At 44.0% G+C, this 15,903-nt stretch overlaps 1 protein-coding gene across 2 annotated transcripts; it reads left to right on the forward strand.

The window, feature by feature from the left end:
* The first annotated feature begins 569 nt into the window (after positions 1 to 569).
* agpat3 (1-acylglycerol-3-phosphate O-acyltransferase 3) lies at positions 570 to 15,366 on the forward strand. 2 transcript variants are annotated; one of them, XM_030111905.1, is made up of 10 exons: positions 570 to 802; positions 8,233 to 8,290; positions 8,426 to 8,654; positions 8,772 to 8,941; positions 9,128 to 9,289; positions 10,477 to 10,630; positions 10,719 to 10,821; positions 11,868 to 11,943; positions 12,310 to 12,508; positions 13,114 to 15,366. In XM_030111905.1, the coding sequence occupies exons 3-10, from the start codon at positions 8,477 to 8,479 to the stop codon at positions 13,203 to 13,205; spliced, it is 1,134 nt and encodes a 377-aa protein (XP_029967765.1). In that variant the 5' UTR covers positions 570 to 802; positions 8,233 to 8,290; positions 8,426 to 8,476; the 3' UTR covers positions 13,206 to 15,366. The 2 variants fall into 2 exon arrangements, with proteins under 2 accessions (XP_029967765.1, XP_029967766.1); XM_030111906.1 differs by lacking the exon at positions 570 to 802 and adding an exon at positions 4,346 to 4,662.
* Positions 15,367 to 15,903: the final 537 nt, after the last annotated feature.

Here is a 15,903-nt window from a genome sequence, read left to right on the forward strand (position 1 = left end):
TTTACATTTGTTGGTGTTAAAATAACTTCTAAAAACGTCTAATAGCTTCTGTGATGTAAATATGGAAGTATTTTAAGTATAACCCAGATCAATCAGTAATTGACAAATAATTCTTTATGGATTTCAGACAGTCGGTATACATTCACAGGGTATCCAAAAGCACTTTTTAGGTATTATTATTATTATTATTATTATTATTATTATTATTATTATTATTATTATTAGACGTGACTGAAATTAACTAAAGTGTGCTGTAGAAAATAGTGTTTTATATTATTAGAGTAGATTAAATTACATAACATAGATATTCAGTTCCAATGTATTATTATTATCATCATCATCATCATCATTATTATTATTATTATTATTATTATTATTATTATTATTATTATTATTATTATTATTACAAAAGTCTAAAGAAACTGAAGAAGTAACGTCAAACATGACCGTGTTGTTTACGTTTCCTTATTTTTCCCGATACTTGTTATTTATTTGCGTCTCTCGCGCCGCTGTTTTTGTCGAGGAGAGCTTTTTGGATGGATGTGTGTGTAAATGAGTGGGGGGCGGACCGGATGTGGGCCATGCCACCTTCAGTTTGGCTTGGAGGAAATGTGGGGCTTTAACCGACAAACAATAGCGCTCCCGCAAATCGCATTACCTCAAGTCCAAATTACTGCGTTTGTGGAGAAAGAAGAAGTGAGGCGTGTCCTGTAACACACTCATTTGACGCCCTCTGAAGGCCAGAAAGCAGCGACAGAGTCCAGACTTGATCTACCGACTCCCAAGTGGATAATCTCTCCAGGTAAGACCGGCGGAGCTCCGTTACTCTGCTGCTAACAACCGGCTAGCTAGCATGCTGGAATGACAGTTGGCGTGTCCGGGGGAGAGGTGCTAAATGGAAGGAGATTGTGCTCAGTTTCAGCCGAACGTCCCACCACGTCAACCCTCTCAGCTTAGTGTTAAATATATCCACCACTCTGGCCACATTGATGCTCATCAGTTAGCATGCTAGCTGCTGTTAGCAGCGGACTCCCGGTGCTGCTCGGCTCAGTTACCGCAGCTTCACTTCAGCTGCCTGCCACCACTCACCCCCTTACCCGCTGTCCTGTTGGGCTGTTTCCACCGGTACGCGGGGGTAGATTTATTTGTTTCAACAACTTGAAGCCCCGCCGCTTAGCTAGCTGCGGGGGAGCCATGTGTGCCCACAGATAAGCCGTGCCAGTGGGATATAACGGGGCTAGGTGGCCACTGAGCCGGCTGTTAACCCAGACATGCCGCATTGGTGCGTGGAACTGGACTTAGTGGCTCCACGGCGGCTAAAACAGTATTGAAACACTACGGAAAGAGTGCAGTGTGGTGGGATCGGACTACCAGCCCTCCTCTGTGTGCCTTCTGCCGGCTCCGTGTTGACCTGCGGTCCGCTGCCTGCCACACGCCACATGGAGGTTACTAGAGTTCATTCATGACTTCAAGCCTCTATCTCAGTTTGAATGAGCCACTTACCATCACTCCATGCCTGTTCCTGCTGGCAGTGTGTGTGAAGAAATACTTGCACTCATTCCCCAGAACAGTGAGTAATTTAAGACATGGAACTTTCTTATTCAGACACATCTCTCTTCGCATTTTCATCCTTACAGGCAGCACAGTGTTGCACACTTTAACCCAGTCGCCAAAACAGGTTGATTTTCACATATCAATTTATTGCATTGTGCATGCAAGCAGCTGACCTTGACAGCTGGAGCTGCTACAGTCCTTAGTGGCAAACGCCTTCTGGTTTAGACTATATAATATGGTAATCATAGTTGTGCCTGGAGGTAATATAAGCAATTATTCTCTCAGCACTCTGTTAATTATTGGTTAATTATCACACTCATCCTGGGGAACCCTGTCATGCATTGCTTTAGATGGTTTTCTATGATGTTGACTAGTTTTCAGGCCTCTTCAGAGCTCAGGGCATTTTTATTTCATTTCTTTTCAGTATGGTGGATAGCCAGTATGTTTAGTGAGAATGTCCTTAATTTGAGTTTGCATGTTCTCTCTTTGAAGTATCCAGAGAGAACCCACACATGCTGTTTCCTCAGTACAAAAACATAATTTGCAAGATCAGTTGTGACTTCAAATTCCCTGCGAGCGCATGAGGTTGTCAGGTTCTTTGTCTGCCTTGTGGTGGATTGGTAACCTGTCAAGGACGAACAGTGCCTTTGACGATAGTTGGGTGGGATCAGCTCAAGCGTCCCACAGCTCAAAGTTAGATAAAGCAGTTTAAAAGATGGATACATGTGTGCTCTACTTGTAAAGCTATAATTACGATGATAGTAATAATAATAATAATAAATAATAATAATAAGAAGAAGAATCTGTAATCACATTATTGTAGAGATTATTAAGCCTCTGTTGAGTCATAGCTCCTATTTGTGCCATGCTTGTGTTTTAATTGTAACTGCAGAAGAAAACCCAGTTTCTTGAGTTCTTGGCTGAAGCCCACCAAAGTGAGACATGCTGATGTGATGTGATGCAGTTCAAAGTGCATTGACACTCCTGTTTGCACAGGAAACCTATTGATCTGCCATGCAATGCCCTATAGGACTTTGAGACATACATAGATAAGCCTTTATCTGAGTGATGCTGTCTTGACTGTTAACTCAAGGGTTTGTCTGTACTATTATTAATGCAGTTAGTTCCCTATATTTCTATTTCTGGTTTAATGGAAAGTAACTTTTCCAAAGCACTCTGACAGTCCAGCACATTAACACCTCCACAGGTAATTATTCCTAATAATTGACTGAATATAAAAGGAAGGATGTGACTCATCCCTGAACGTATGCCTGCATGCTTTATTTTTGAAAGGGTTATGACCATGTTTCACTGATCCAAGGCCATTCTACATCAAGCCAACTCTTCACCTAATTTGGAAAATTCTTACTGCGTCCAACAGAGGTCAACCCTTTTCCAGAGGCTCTAAATAATATATTAAAATAGTTGTCTTTAAGATATCCTCACTGTCTCAGGGGCATTGATGTAGTCAACTGGAAAAAGGAATGACGTCCAGCTTGTATCTTACAGTTGGTTTGTAAGAGTTCCCATTCATTTTATCAAGTTATGTTAAAATCTAGCTTATGGGTTCTGTTTCTCTGTCTCTGATCATGTATGCATCCAGATGTAACCGGGTTTTATTTTTGTAGTAATTGCAACACAAGTTTGTAACATTGTTCCTTAATTTGTCAGCATTTCACACTCGATTTCAGTTCTTGGCTGAATTATAAATATATTTGAACGATAACAAGCTGTTATGTTCAATACAGTTGATGAAAAAGAATAAAATAATGTTGAAATCAAACCTGATGTTTACTTCACAAAGGTTAGAGTTCCTTCCACACCAGTAATGTTCGTAATTATAATAGTAATAGCAATAGTTGATTATATCTGTATCCATTTTCTTATCATCTTCCTTGTTAGATTTTGGTGTACCTTAATATACTTTTAGCGAATTAAACAAAAGGTTCTTTGTTGTTTGCTGACTGAACTCTGAGTGGTGGTCAGTAATGTGGTGCTCTGTGTGCATTGAGAACTCTTCATGCTCTGAAACACGAACGACCTTCATCGTCCGGCTATCACAATGTATTTTTATCTCTCTTCATATTTGGCTTTATTGCCCGGCAGTGCGACCTTGGGGCTGCATTGTCGCCTCTGACCTGTTTGCTTCAGTTAACACTTGACAGTTTGTTTCTGCATCTATCTGCCTCATCAACATCGACCCAGAGGCTTTTGTTGACTTGTCCACTGGCTCGTCATGCAGCTGAGGATAATTTTATGTGTGTTATCAATTAGTGTCTGTCTTTTAACATAAAAAAAACAGCAAGAACAGCAATGCTGGATAAACATTTGTGGTTTCTAGAAAGCTGAGTGTGCAAACATGAATGGACTGTTTGAGGAAGGTGCCAATCATCTTTTCTGCTGCGGGGTGTTACTTAACAGGTGGCTCACGGCAAGGTGGATCAAGGTAAGCTGCAACATGATTGGTCACTGCAACCTAACAGATGCCTGACTGAAAACTCCACCCGGGCTGGTGTGAGCGCAGGCTTGTTCTTTGTTAATGTTAATGAAAAGTGACGTATCCAGGGTGCCCATAGCCTGCTAATCAGCACTAATCTGATCCAAAGGATTATAGAGGATGGGAATGCATGTAAGACACTGCTTACAGTACATGTGTACTTCTTCCCTTCCTGTCGCGAGCCATCTTTCTAGCTGTGGTACTAGCATTAACAAGCGGGCTCGGGTAGCATCTTCTTCAGTGTCTTCTTATATGCTTGTTTTTCAATGGAACACCGCTTTTTTTAATTATTTCTTTTAATACATAATGCAGAAGTTCTTCAGTAATTTCATGCACTGATCGGGCAGTTCCTCCAAGAAACTGGGATCCAACAGTGTTCTTGCCGTCATCATCATAATCTTCCTCTTTCCTTGTGTGGGATTATCATGGCTGTGAGGCAGGGCAGCCTGTGACCATCCGCTGCTCTCTGCAGGCCTTCTCTTTACATTTTGTTTCTGGCTTTGAATTGGTGGGATACCAGGAGCCAAAATGCTGAACCAGAGCGCTGTCATGATCTTCACTGGGATTTGTGGGGCACTGGTGGTCATGGCCATGGCCTACTATGTGTACTGGTAAGTCAAGTGTGAAAGTGGTAGATTTTTTCCCCCCTGAAAAAAAAGTGGATGTAGATATCGGTATAGAAATTGTTGCTCCAACGTGGGCGTTTATTCTGGTGAGTGGAGCACAGACCTTTCCAAGCTAAATTAGGTGTCAAATGTGAAAACAATTACACTAAAAAGCTGCCACTAAGATATTACTGAGCCTTTGTTTCATCGAGCTGGTGTTTGGAAAGATACCTTAACGGTGCATGCGTTCAAACATCTCCTTCAGTGTTAGAATAGGAATAGACGCTGTATTGTGGTGATGCAGAGCAGAAGCAGCTGTCCGGCCTTAAGCAGCTTTAACCCGGTCAGCATTACTAATCTTTTTTTCAAGGCCGAGTGAGTTCACAGGTGGGCCCTTCAGCCTTTGGATGGTGCACCTCCTCTGATTTCACAATGTTTCATTTAAAATCTTCCAGAACGATTCAGTGAAGTGTCTCCCTTTTTTTCCCTAATCTCAAGAGAATCGCATTAGTTCGGTCGTCACCAGTTGAATTGGTTGATGAGAATGGTCGTGTGGTGGAGTCCCGATGATGGCGTTTCCTCTTTATTTCTCTTTTAAATTTAGTCTGTAGAGAGAGAAGTTGTGAAGAGGAAAGAGGTTTTTAGTTCCTGTGCTACATCGTGGACTACTGACCCAACTGGCAAGGACATGAAGCACTGATCCAATCAGTCCCTCCTGGCTGAGAAGCACAGGCTGGTTTACCTGACGGAGACTGCTGACATGGTTAATTAGTTGCATTTAATTACATTAGTCGTTACACTCCGCGGAAAATAAAGAGACGAGGATCTGAAGCCTTTTTTAATGTTTCTACAGGTTCATAACCCTCTCCTCTGGCCAAACATTACACTACCAGGGATCACGTTTGGTTGTCATGGGCTGCCATCGCTGATAAGAAAAGGAAATTGCAGTAAACAAATGTCACTGATAGGGAAAAAAAAAAGCTTGGTGGCTACTTGTACAGAATTACTCAACATTACAATTCCTGTGGTGTGTCGGTTGCACACGTGATGTTGATATCTAATTTCTACATCACGCTGCCCTGTAGTCCACTTACCAGTGAGTTTCACAACTTTTGTAATTTTGATTTGTTTGCCGCTTCAAAGAAAATCATCAAGATATCCTTATTTGATAAGTATTTTCATGGTCTTTGTTCCAGAAAGACAACAAACATATAATCAAGAGGTCAGTTTGTTCCACTTAACATCCATTCTTCAGTGAAATCTCATTAAGTTTGGCTGATTGCTGTTTATATTTCATGTGCAGTCGGTGGGTGAAATACGTTTGTCCTAGGATAGTTTGTTGTCTGCTCTGTAAGGACACCAGACATGCTCAGACACAGAGCAGAGGGAAGAGGAGGGTAGAGAATATGTGGAAATTAGAACAAAGTTCATGGCGCCTTTTGAAATGCCTCTATCTGACCTGTCACACACAGTCACTGCTGGCTGCCGCAGCAGAAGTTGTGCCAGGGAACTTGTCTCTTGTTGCTCGTAGCTAAACACTGGAGCTGACAGTGGCCAGTTGGAACAGGAAAAAGAACAAGTTTGGATCTGCATGTGATTGTGAAAACTTCACATTTTGAAAAATTCTGCGAACTCAAAGATCATACGAGTGTTGTGGTTTTCTAATGAGCAGTGACTAGAGACGAATGCAGAAGGACTGGAAGGCTGATGCATTTTAAAGTCCTCTGTACACATCGGCCCTGCATCTGTTGATCATTTCACGCTGTGCACTAATGTAACTTTACCCTTCCAGCCACTCTCTCCAAGTATGAACAAAGGTCACATCTGTAGTGTCAGGCAGAGACAGCTGTGCATGTCTGGCCTGACAGTCGGTGATCGCTGATACATGATATATACACACATGGGTGACAGCATTTCAGCACCACTCTGATATTTCACAACTTCAGAGGTTTTCCAGCATTTTGATGTTCAGCAGTTACAGCAAACAGAGCTGACTTTCGGCGGATATCCCTGTAAGATTTCTCTCCCTTCATGCTTCGTGAGGCCTCCTCATGAGTGTGTGTTTTTGTGTTGCAGTGCACTGGAAGGACTGACTGCACTGGATGTTTGCCTGACATGCTGAACCTCTATACAACAGAATTTAAGTTTAACTTGAGACTTGTTGGTTTGCTCCTCACTTACAGGGTGCTGGAAGGAAAAAAAAAAGACTTATTACAAAATTGACTTTGTACATTTATATTCTTCCGATCAGTTTTCTGGTGTTTGTAGCTCTTCAGATATGTCAAGTTTTAAATGTCTTTCTTGTGTACTTACTTCATCCATGGTTGTAGTTTACAGCCATCTCAGACTGAGCATGTACTGTGCTCTCAGAAGTCATTTCATTCCCTCTGAGCAAGACTGTGCCTACATTGGCAGAACGTTTCTTTCGTGCACCATGTAATCAACACCCAGTGTTTCCCTCTATCGTGCACAGATGACTTCCTCTTTACCTCGTGTGCAGGTTGCTGTGTGATTCACATTGGTTTGATTTGTACAGAGAGGCTGTTTCAAACATTTTCATAACTGGAAAGCCACAGGCGTTATGTAAAACGTAGCAGGTGGAGGCCCGGCAGTCCTGAAGTGGCTTCGGAGATTAGACATGTTTGTCAGAACAGCTTTAAACTGGCTTGACCTACACTTTAACAGACTTTGTTACAGATGTGAGAACGGTATGCCTGCCAGTCTCAGATGGTAAAAGACCCAAAAATGCATGAGTGAAGGGTCTCCTGCTGATTTTAGTTTTATCACTGCAGAGTGAACTTCAGACCTCTGCACCTATATGTACCATATTATGAAATGCTCTCTTATCAAGGCAACATCTAGTTGATACCTGGACTTTAAAGTAAACCACAGCCATCCTTCTTAGTAATGGATCTGATGTGCATGCTTTGCACCAAGGCAGAGACGCCCCTGGACTGCTCCCCAGTGTGTCAGACACTGTCGGATGTTTGCCGTTAATCTACAAAAGGAAAGTGCAGATCACAAACGAGACTCCCTCGAAGCCAATAGGAGGCCAACCCGTGTGGTTCTTCCTGATTGTAGGTGGACCGTCTCAGACTGCCTCTTCGCTTTGACACATCTATCGGAATAGTTGAGGTTCAACAGTCCAGATGTATCTTTTATATAAATAAACTCAAAAGTGAAGGTTAAGAATGTGTTTTTTCTGACTAAAGCGTTTTTTTTTTTTTTGTTTCTATTGTTCAAATGATATTTTCATCAGGTCTGTGTGTATTTCAGTAACATTGAGTTGATGTGTTAGGACCCTGCTGCTCAGAGCAAAAACACGTTCAGTGTAAATATAAAATACCTCTGCTTCCGACAAACCTTTGTGTGCTGAGCGGGAATGTCCCATCACAGTCAGCTTTGTTCCTCCTGGTACAGCTTTCACTTAATGGTGACGTGCGCTGCCCCCCCGCTGGATTGAGCAGAGGCTATTTCTGACCTTGTTATTTTATTAGCAACCGGTTTGATCAAACGTGCACTTTATTAAAGTCTGACCTGCACTGCTTGTTCACCTTCTCGCCTGCTGTCTTCCAGGTCTGTGATACTGGCTGACGGACCGTGTAAAAGAGGCTTGTAAAAGGATTCCACCGTGGTAAGATTCACTTTGTTTTTCCACAGTCTCTGTGGTGGAGTATTGGCGAGGCTGCTTAGCTAATTGCATGAATCTCCCTGGTTTGTTATTGCAGTGGTCCCGCCCCCTCTTTTAAGTTTCTGTCTTTCTTGTCAGGTTGGTCGTAGTGTATAGAGGAGCTTACCCAGCTCTCCAGGCTCCTCGGCCATGGCTCTGCTGGCCTACCTGAAGAGCCTGTTCATCCTGCAGCTGCTGATGGGCTTTGTGTTTGTGGTGAGCGGCCTCATCATAAACTTCATTCAGCTGTGCACCTGCATCCTCTGGCCGATCAACAAACAGCTCTACCGCAGAATCAACTGCCGGCTCTCCTATTCCCTCTGGAGCCGTAAGTACTCCATAATCCTATAGATTCTAAGAACGTGTAAAGAAAAAGGTCCCAGGTGGCTGAGTTCAGGGAGACTTGCTAACTAACACCTTGCGCCGTGCGGCTGCGTCTGTGCAGAGCTGGTGATGCTGCTGGAGTGGTGGTCGGGCACAGAATGCACCCTATACACTGACCAGGCTACGGTGGACAAATTTGGCAAGGAGCATGTCATCATCATCCTCAACCACAACTTTGAGATCGACTTCCTGTGTGGCTGGACCATGTGCGAAAGATACGGCGTCTTAGGGGTCAGTCAAGCACTCGATGATGAGTGTCATTTAACAGCCTTGAGGGAAAAACACACATTTACGTCTTTTGTTTAAGTCTTTCGAAGAAATATTTTACTTCTCATAACTCCTGGTTTTAAAAGTTTGAACAATCGTCCCACCTTTTCTGAATATCTACTCCTTTTTTTTGTTTCTTTTCCCCTCTAGAGTTCAAAAGTGCTAGCCAAACATGAACTGCTGAAGGTTCCTCTAATCGGCTGGACCTGGTACTTCCTAGAAATCGTTTTCTGCAAAAGAAAGTGGGAGGAGGACCGAGACACTGTCTTCAAAGGACTGGGCAGGCTCAAAGACTATCCTGAGTTCATGTGGGTAGGTACAGCCGGAAGCGCGGCGCTTGGACATCGTGTGGCAGCTCTGTTTAAAGACGCGTTCACACCTGTCAGCTTACATTCACGTCAGACACACTGTGCTGTGATTGCTGTTTTTATAGCCATTTGTTTAGACTGTGAACAGTTCCCTCTGAATCAGAACAGCAGATCTTTACTAAGATTTAGCAAATTCTTTTCCAGGAGTTATTTCCTTGTGTGTTTTATTGAAAATGTAGCCCAGGGTGTTGTAGCCATAACCCATGAGTTGAGAGATAATCCCTCATGTTCCAGGAAAACTATGTAAACACTGCTAGGCCAAGTAAAGTAGATCAGAGGTCGCCCTGTTTACAGTGAGCACTTCTTACTGTCTGCTTGAGTTTTCATTTTCTCTCTCGTAACAGCACAGTTGTTGGTACAGCGTGTTAAAAACATATTGTTGGATTATCCAGTAATGACTTAACGGGATTTCCTTAGGCAGAACATTATGTTGCCACTTTTTTTTTTTTTTTTTTTTTGACCCAGATAGTTTTATCGCTGTCGATCTTAACGGCAACAGATTAAAAAAAACACACACACACACACACACACACACACATTCCCCTGTGTGCACCAGCTGCATATGAGAGGTCTCTGCGTGAGGTAGCATGCTTACAGTATTTATTGAAACTCCATGAACTGGGCTTTACGTTGTGCAGCCAGAAGTAGGCGTTCACTTTCCCAGTAAATGCGAAACTCTCATTTCTGTCGGAGTTAAAGGAAACCTGCCTCCCGTCTGTCGATCGGGGTCGGGTCCCGCTGTTTGTTGTTCACCTTTTTCCTGCAGGTGTAAATCTGCGTTACAGGCCACCAGTTCCCCCGCTGAGATTAGACAGATCAGCAGATGATCTAATTACCTCTTAAGTCAAGCACCAGGTCACTGCTAATGACGAAGCTTTTGTGTGCCCAGAGAAATATGCCAGACCGTCTTCGGTTGAGCCGCGACCCACCTGTCTGCTTTAGCACCACAGAGATAAGACTTTATTTTAGCACCGCGTTACACCGAGCTGTAATTCACCCGAGCGGAGGTGGGGTAGTGGACGGGGCAGAGAAAAAGAGGTCATCATAAGATTTTTTTTTTTTTTTTTTTTAAACAAACAGGTGTTTGAGTGTTAGTAATAGTGTAATAACACAGCTCCCGTGTCTCTACAGTTTCTGCTGTACTGCGAGGGCACCCGCTTTACAGAGAAGAAGCACCAAATCAGCATGCAGGTTGCAGAGAGCAAAGGCCTGCCCAAGCTCAAATATCACCTGCTACCCCGAACCAAAGGATTCACCACCACCCTGCACTGTCTCAAGGGCACAGGTTGAGCTGCGGAGCTACCCATGCAAAGTTTTCTACCTTTAAAAGGTTTGTTTTCCCTGCTTAAAGTCTGACTTTGTGTCTCTTACAGTAACTGCTGTGTATGATGTGACTCTAAACTTCAAAGACAACCAGACCCCGACTCTCCTGGGCATCGTCAACGGCAAGAAATACAAAGCTGACATGAGCGTAAGGTGAGCGACTGCAACGTGCACCAGCGGGCTCCAAGCTCTCACTGCTGCAGCTTCACTTACCTATGAACTCTGTTGCCACTCATTTTGGGTTTTAGTGTTGCATTATCACCTGTCATCTCACTGAATCAGTGCCGCACTGCTACCTGTGCTCAGATCAGGAGCAGTTTTATTGAAAGAAATGCAGTTGTCTTTGTGGTTTATTTATTTTTTTTACACGGTCAACAAGCAGGCTGGATTGAATGCTCCAGCCCTTTCTTTTGAGTGTAGAAGTGTGAATTAAAAAATGAATTTCAAGCACTTTGGCCTTCTGCCAGCAGATTTTTGTTTTCGTAACCATCAAAGAGACAGCCGCACTGGCACCATTCCCAGCATGTTGTAGCCTCCGAACAACAGATCTGATATGTCGGGCATTCCCACGAGGAAAGAGCTGACGGGCAGATGGAAAACGATGCCGGGTTCCCATTGATGTGAAACGTCTCCTGATAGAGCAGAATTATGCAAATATTGTGATTATGTGATGCTGAAATGCAAGTGGGGAAGTCGAAATACTTTAGGATACTTCTTTAGTCCTGTGGAGTCTGGAGTCCAGTACCAGCTGGTTTTATCCTACTTTTTCCTGACTTGGGTAGCCGGTTGTTTTAAGTTGAGGGCGCCCTCTGGTGGTAAGACGCTGGAACTGCAGACCGCTAGTGTTCTTCATTCCCAAAAATGTTCATTTACCCTTTTTCTTTTTTTTCAATTGGCCGAATGTAGAGAATCCAAACATAAGTTCAATATGGAATATTTCTCTTGTCAAAAAGCAACATTTTTAAATGTTTGGACAAGATACTGTTTGAGGGTTTTGTCTAATAATGATATAAAGATACACTACCAAAATAAAACCACATTTTTTTTTAGTTCTTTTTCTATTTGTGAAGAAGAAAAATAGAATTGCTGTATTGCATTTTCATTTAATTCCTAAATTCTCATTTCCCTTGGGTACTGAGGGGTCTGAAGCAAAGCTGTGTGTTCATTCTGGGGTATTTATTTGCTCTTCCCCCTGCCAGGCGGTTCCCCGTGGAGGACATACCCGACGACGAGCGGGAGTGTGCCGACTGGCTGCACAAGCTCTACCAGGAGAAGGTGAGCTGGCAGTGGGCGTTTTCCAAAAACTAACAGGGAGAATTCACCAGTGAGATCCTGGATAAACTCTCATGTCATTCCAGCTTTGTCTGAAATATTAATTAGTTAGAATAATGTTTTGTTTTGGCACGTCATTGCTGTAACTTTAAACCTACAAAACTAAAAGTTCCCACATGGAATCTCGGGAATCTCACACCCTCCCACCCTCCTGTGGAGCTGATTGGATTCTTCTCAACTGAATCCAAATGTGTCCGATCTCATGCTGATCACCTTCATCTACAACATCTTATCGGGAGGATGCAGTTGATTCTCTTCCGATGAACTTGTGGAAAAAGCCACAGAGCGGTTCTTCTCTCTGCCCGTCAGGATGCCTTACAGGAAACGTACAACAAGGAAGGCAAGTTCCCCGGACCCACGATCATCCCACCCCGCCGACTGTGGACGCTGCTCAACTTCCTGTTCTGGGCCACGCTGCTGCTGTCACCCCTCATCAAGTTTGCGTGTGGAGTGGCCGTCAGCGGCTCCCCTCTCCTCATCATCGGCTTCACCATCTTCCTCATCATCGGTGAGTAGACACTCAGGTGGGGAGGTGCGAGGATAGAGTGGATGTTTGAGTGCGTTTCACTTGTGCCGTCAGTCATCGTTTTACTACCTGTAGTTTAAGAAGTAAGCCTGTCATTTCAGTTAACGTCCCTTTGTTCAGTTCACTGTCTTCTTCAGCACCCAGTTTTAGAATCAATCAGTTGCTGACTATAGGTTCTGATTCTGAAGTCTTTACTGGAACGCGATGCTAAAATTAAATCGGGAAGCACTGAAGGAGCAGTCAAACAAGAACACACACTTCACATTTATGTTTCATTCAAGATCAATTATTAAAGAGCAGGAACAGGCATGATGGCCACAGTCCTACTTTTTCAGTCTGTAACAAGTGAATTCACATTCTGAGGAATGTTTTCATGTTCAGATTTATGTTTTTGCGTCCTCTCTCTTCTCTCTCACCTGAACCAGTCGACGAGAGACTGAAATCTGACACAGCGTCAGTGTTTGACTTGTAGAAAAAAAAAGCAGCGTAACTCAAAGCCTTCTACTGTTTCCCTTAAGGCTCAGAGCTGTTTAACGTTTGTATGGCTGTCCTCATTTACTCTGCCTTTTGTTCCTCTCCCCCCCCAGCCTCCGTAGCCATCCGCCGCCTCATAGGGGTCACCGAGGTGAAGAAAACAGGCTCCAGTTACGGCGACCAGGAGGCCAAGAAACAAAACTAAAACGTGTCACTGCCCCCGCCCCCCGCCGTGTTCCGCCGCCTGCGCGCGGCTGCCCTGCGGCGTCTCTCAACTACCCAACTCCATCCTCCTCCTACTGTCCAGTCAGTTGGTCGGCCGGGGAGAAGACCAAGCTGTGAAAATAGAATAAGAGACCAGAGTTTAAAAATTCGAGCGGCACTATGGAGAGGGAGAGTGTAGAGGGCCTGGGGTCTCAGCTCTCTGGTGTATGGACGGGGAGATGCAGTTCTGTGTTTTCCTGCATCTCTCTGAGTCCAGCCAGCCCTCCTACCTACGCGCCCCCCCTCCCCCATCCATCTCACTAACGCCTGAGGTTAAGATCCTGACATGTCTGTGGTCACACAGACCTCCATTCAGCCCATTTCCCTGCTCAGCACCACCTACTTCCCCTTCCTTCCACAGTCATCGGCCAATCGGTGGGTGGGGTTTGGGGGTTGGGGGAGGGGGCACGGCGATTCACCCATGGAACCGATCATTATTTTATATCTTCTAGGCTGAGCCTCCAGCAGGGGGCAGTGCAGCTCCACAGCAGCAGTGAGTCACATGCAGGCCGTCTCCCTTCTTCTTCTCACCAAGTGGGACTTGGTGCCTTGAGGCCCAGCCTGGTTTTCCTTAACGGCGTCATTTCGCCCAAATCACAAAGAATTTACCATTTCATCCCATGAGAGACAGCCTAAAGGTGACCATGTCTGCCATCAACAGCTTTACTGCTACAATAACACAATGAAGGTGACGGTGCAGGAGAGTTTTGGTGATGAACTCACATTTAGAAACCTCAGCAGGACAAACTAGATGATGAATGTAAAGGTGAGGTTATGAGGTTCAGGTGTTTGGAACATTGTTTAAAAAAGACTCCTGTATAGTTTTTAAGGAGTATTGATTGTGATTTCATCGTCAAAAGTAGGATCGGTCTCACGTCATTGAGTTGCTGAAGCCGCAAAAGCCTGAGGAGTTTCTAGACTTGCAGAGAGGTGATGTGGTGTTTCTGTGATCTTGGTGGAATCATCCTTGAACGTCCTGGTTTGGAGATTCTTGTGTCTGTTCCACCACAGCAAGGGCTCTCTGAATGTGAAACCCATCCTTATGGAGGACGCCTGCCGTCTGTTACAGGTCTCATTCGTAGCCCGACGCACCGAGCCTCCCACTCATCTCGGCTCAACCTTCCACTCGCGTTTCTGCTTTTCACCCGTTCGCGCTCCGACCTCCTAAATGTGACCCGAGTCTAAACACTGAAGCAGATCGTCACACCCCGACGCCACTCAAGCAGCTCAAACCCAGAAGGTCGCCCACTGTCCTCATGTCGCCGTTCACTTCTTCCTGCTCTCCAGATATAGACTGCAGTAGTCATCTTTGAACCTTTGCCTTAATTCAAGCTTGCTCAGGCAAGGGATCGCTTATTCGCCACCCCTTTAAAACGACACTCACCTCTTATTTCTGTCATGTTGTGTCACCCGCTCCTCCTCCCATCGCAACATGCATTCACATGGTTTGATTACCAAAATGCGTTAATAATTCAGATTTCTGCGCTTTGGAAGTGTGAGAAAGGTTGCTGGTTCCTGGAGAAGATGCTGCTCACACACGCATCGTGCTGGCAGCTTTGTTTTTGGTCTCGTGCATTTCATAATTTTCAAATCCCATGTTTGACTGAGTCACAGATTAAAAGCAGCAGATCTTTTTCCCCCCTAACTTCAGTTGTAGACGGTGGTAGCAGGACGTGCGGAGGAGGTGAGGGGGGGTGGGGGGTGTTCCGTTCTGCTCTCTCCTGCCCTCCTCGCTGTGCCACATGTAGGAATTCAGCATTCATTTAGTTTGATTCAGCTCTCTCTTCGTTTCTGGTGGATCACTTCAAATGCGTCTGTCCTCTCACTGTAGGCGTCACCAATCAGACTTGCAAGCCTTAATAAGTGCTGCTTAATTTATTTAAACACAGTGGGTGTGAAGGATCGGCACTTTAAGAGCTCTACAGTACATCAACAAGGAGCTTTACTGTCTGGCATCTTTCTCTGAAGTTTTACAGTATATTAAAAAAAAAACGAGGCCGAATGAAGTCACTTCTTACTTGAAAGGTTTCTGTTTCTAATCAACTCCCTTTTTTAAAATAGAAAAATACTTTGAGTTTGCATTACCTCAGTTATTTGTGAAACACTCTGGAAAGCCCAGCCTTCAACAGATCTGTTTTCCCTTAAATTCAGACCAACAAATCTGATATGAACGCTGTCCAAGCCAACTTTGTCTTTCAGTGAAAATCACATCGTGAAGTAGAAAAAGCTGCTCAGAGGTTCCAGACAGCGTTAGACAAAAGCTTTCCACACTGGATGTTTGGGTTTTTCAACTGAGGAAAGAAGTAAAACTATCTTCTTCTCTTTTGTTTTGTCTTCTTGAACTTTTGAATGCAATCAAATAACATAACAAACTGTCAACACCGTAGACGTACTACTTTTTAAAAAAAAAAACTCCAAAAACTGACCCGTTAGCAGCACCTCTTTGCATCGGCTTTGTTTTTTTTTTTTTTTCTACAGCTATTTTTATGTTTTCTTCAATTTCAAACACTTGAGATTATTAAAGGATTTAACCACAAAGAAACTGCTACTCGTTTGACTTTCTTTGGATTGGTGTGAGTTACTGTTCACGTGGAGCCAGCGGGCTCAAAGGAGCGAGGGAATTCCCAGCATTTTTACCC

This window comes from Salarias fasciatus, chromosome 16, assembly GCF_902148845.1.
Source record: "Salarias fasciatus chromosome 16, fSalaFa1.1, whole genome shotgun sequence".
NCBI classification, from domain to species: domain Eukaryota; kingdom Metazoa; phylum Chordata; class Actinopteri; order Blenniiformes; family Blenniidae; genus Salarias; species Salarias fasciatus.

Bases quoted from the DNA above. Each gene is read 5' to 3' on its own strand.
- agpat3 (XM_030111905.1), top strand. From the start codon at position 8,477: ATGGCTCTGCTGGCCTACCTGAAGAGCCTGTTCATCCTGCAGCTGCTG. The intron at 11,944-12,309 runs GTGAGCTGGCAG...TCTGCCCGTCAG, and splicing joins ACAAGCTCTACCAGGAGAAG to GATGCCTTACAGGAAACGTA. The intron at 12,509-13,113 runs GTGAGTAGACAC...CTCCCCCCCCAG, and splicing joins CACCATCTTCCTCATCATCG to CCTCCGTAGCCATCCGCCGC.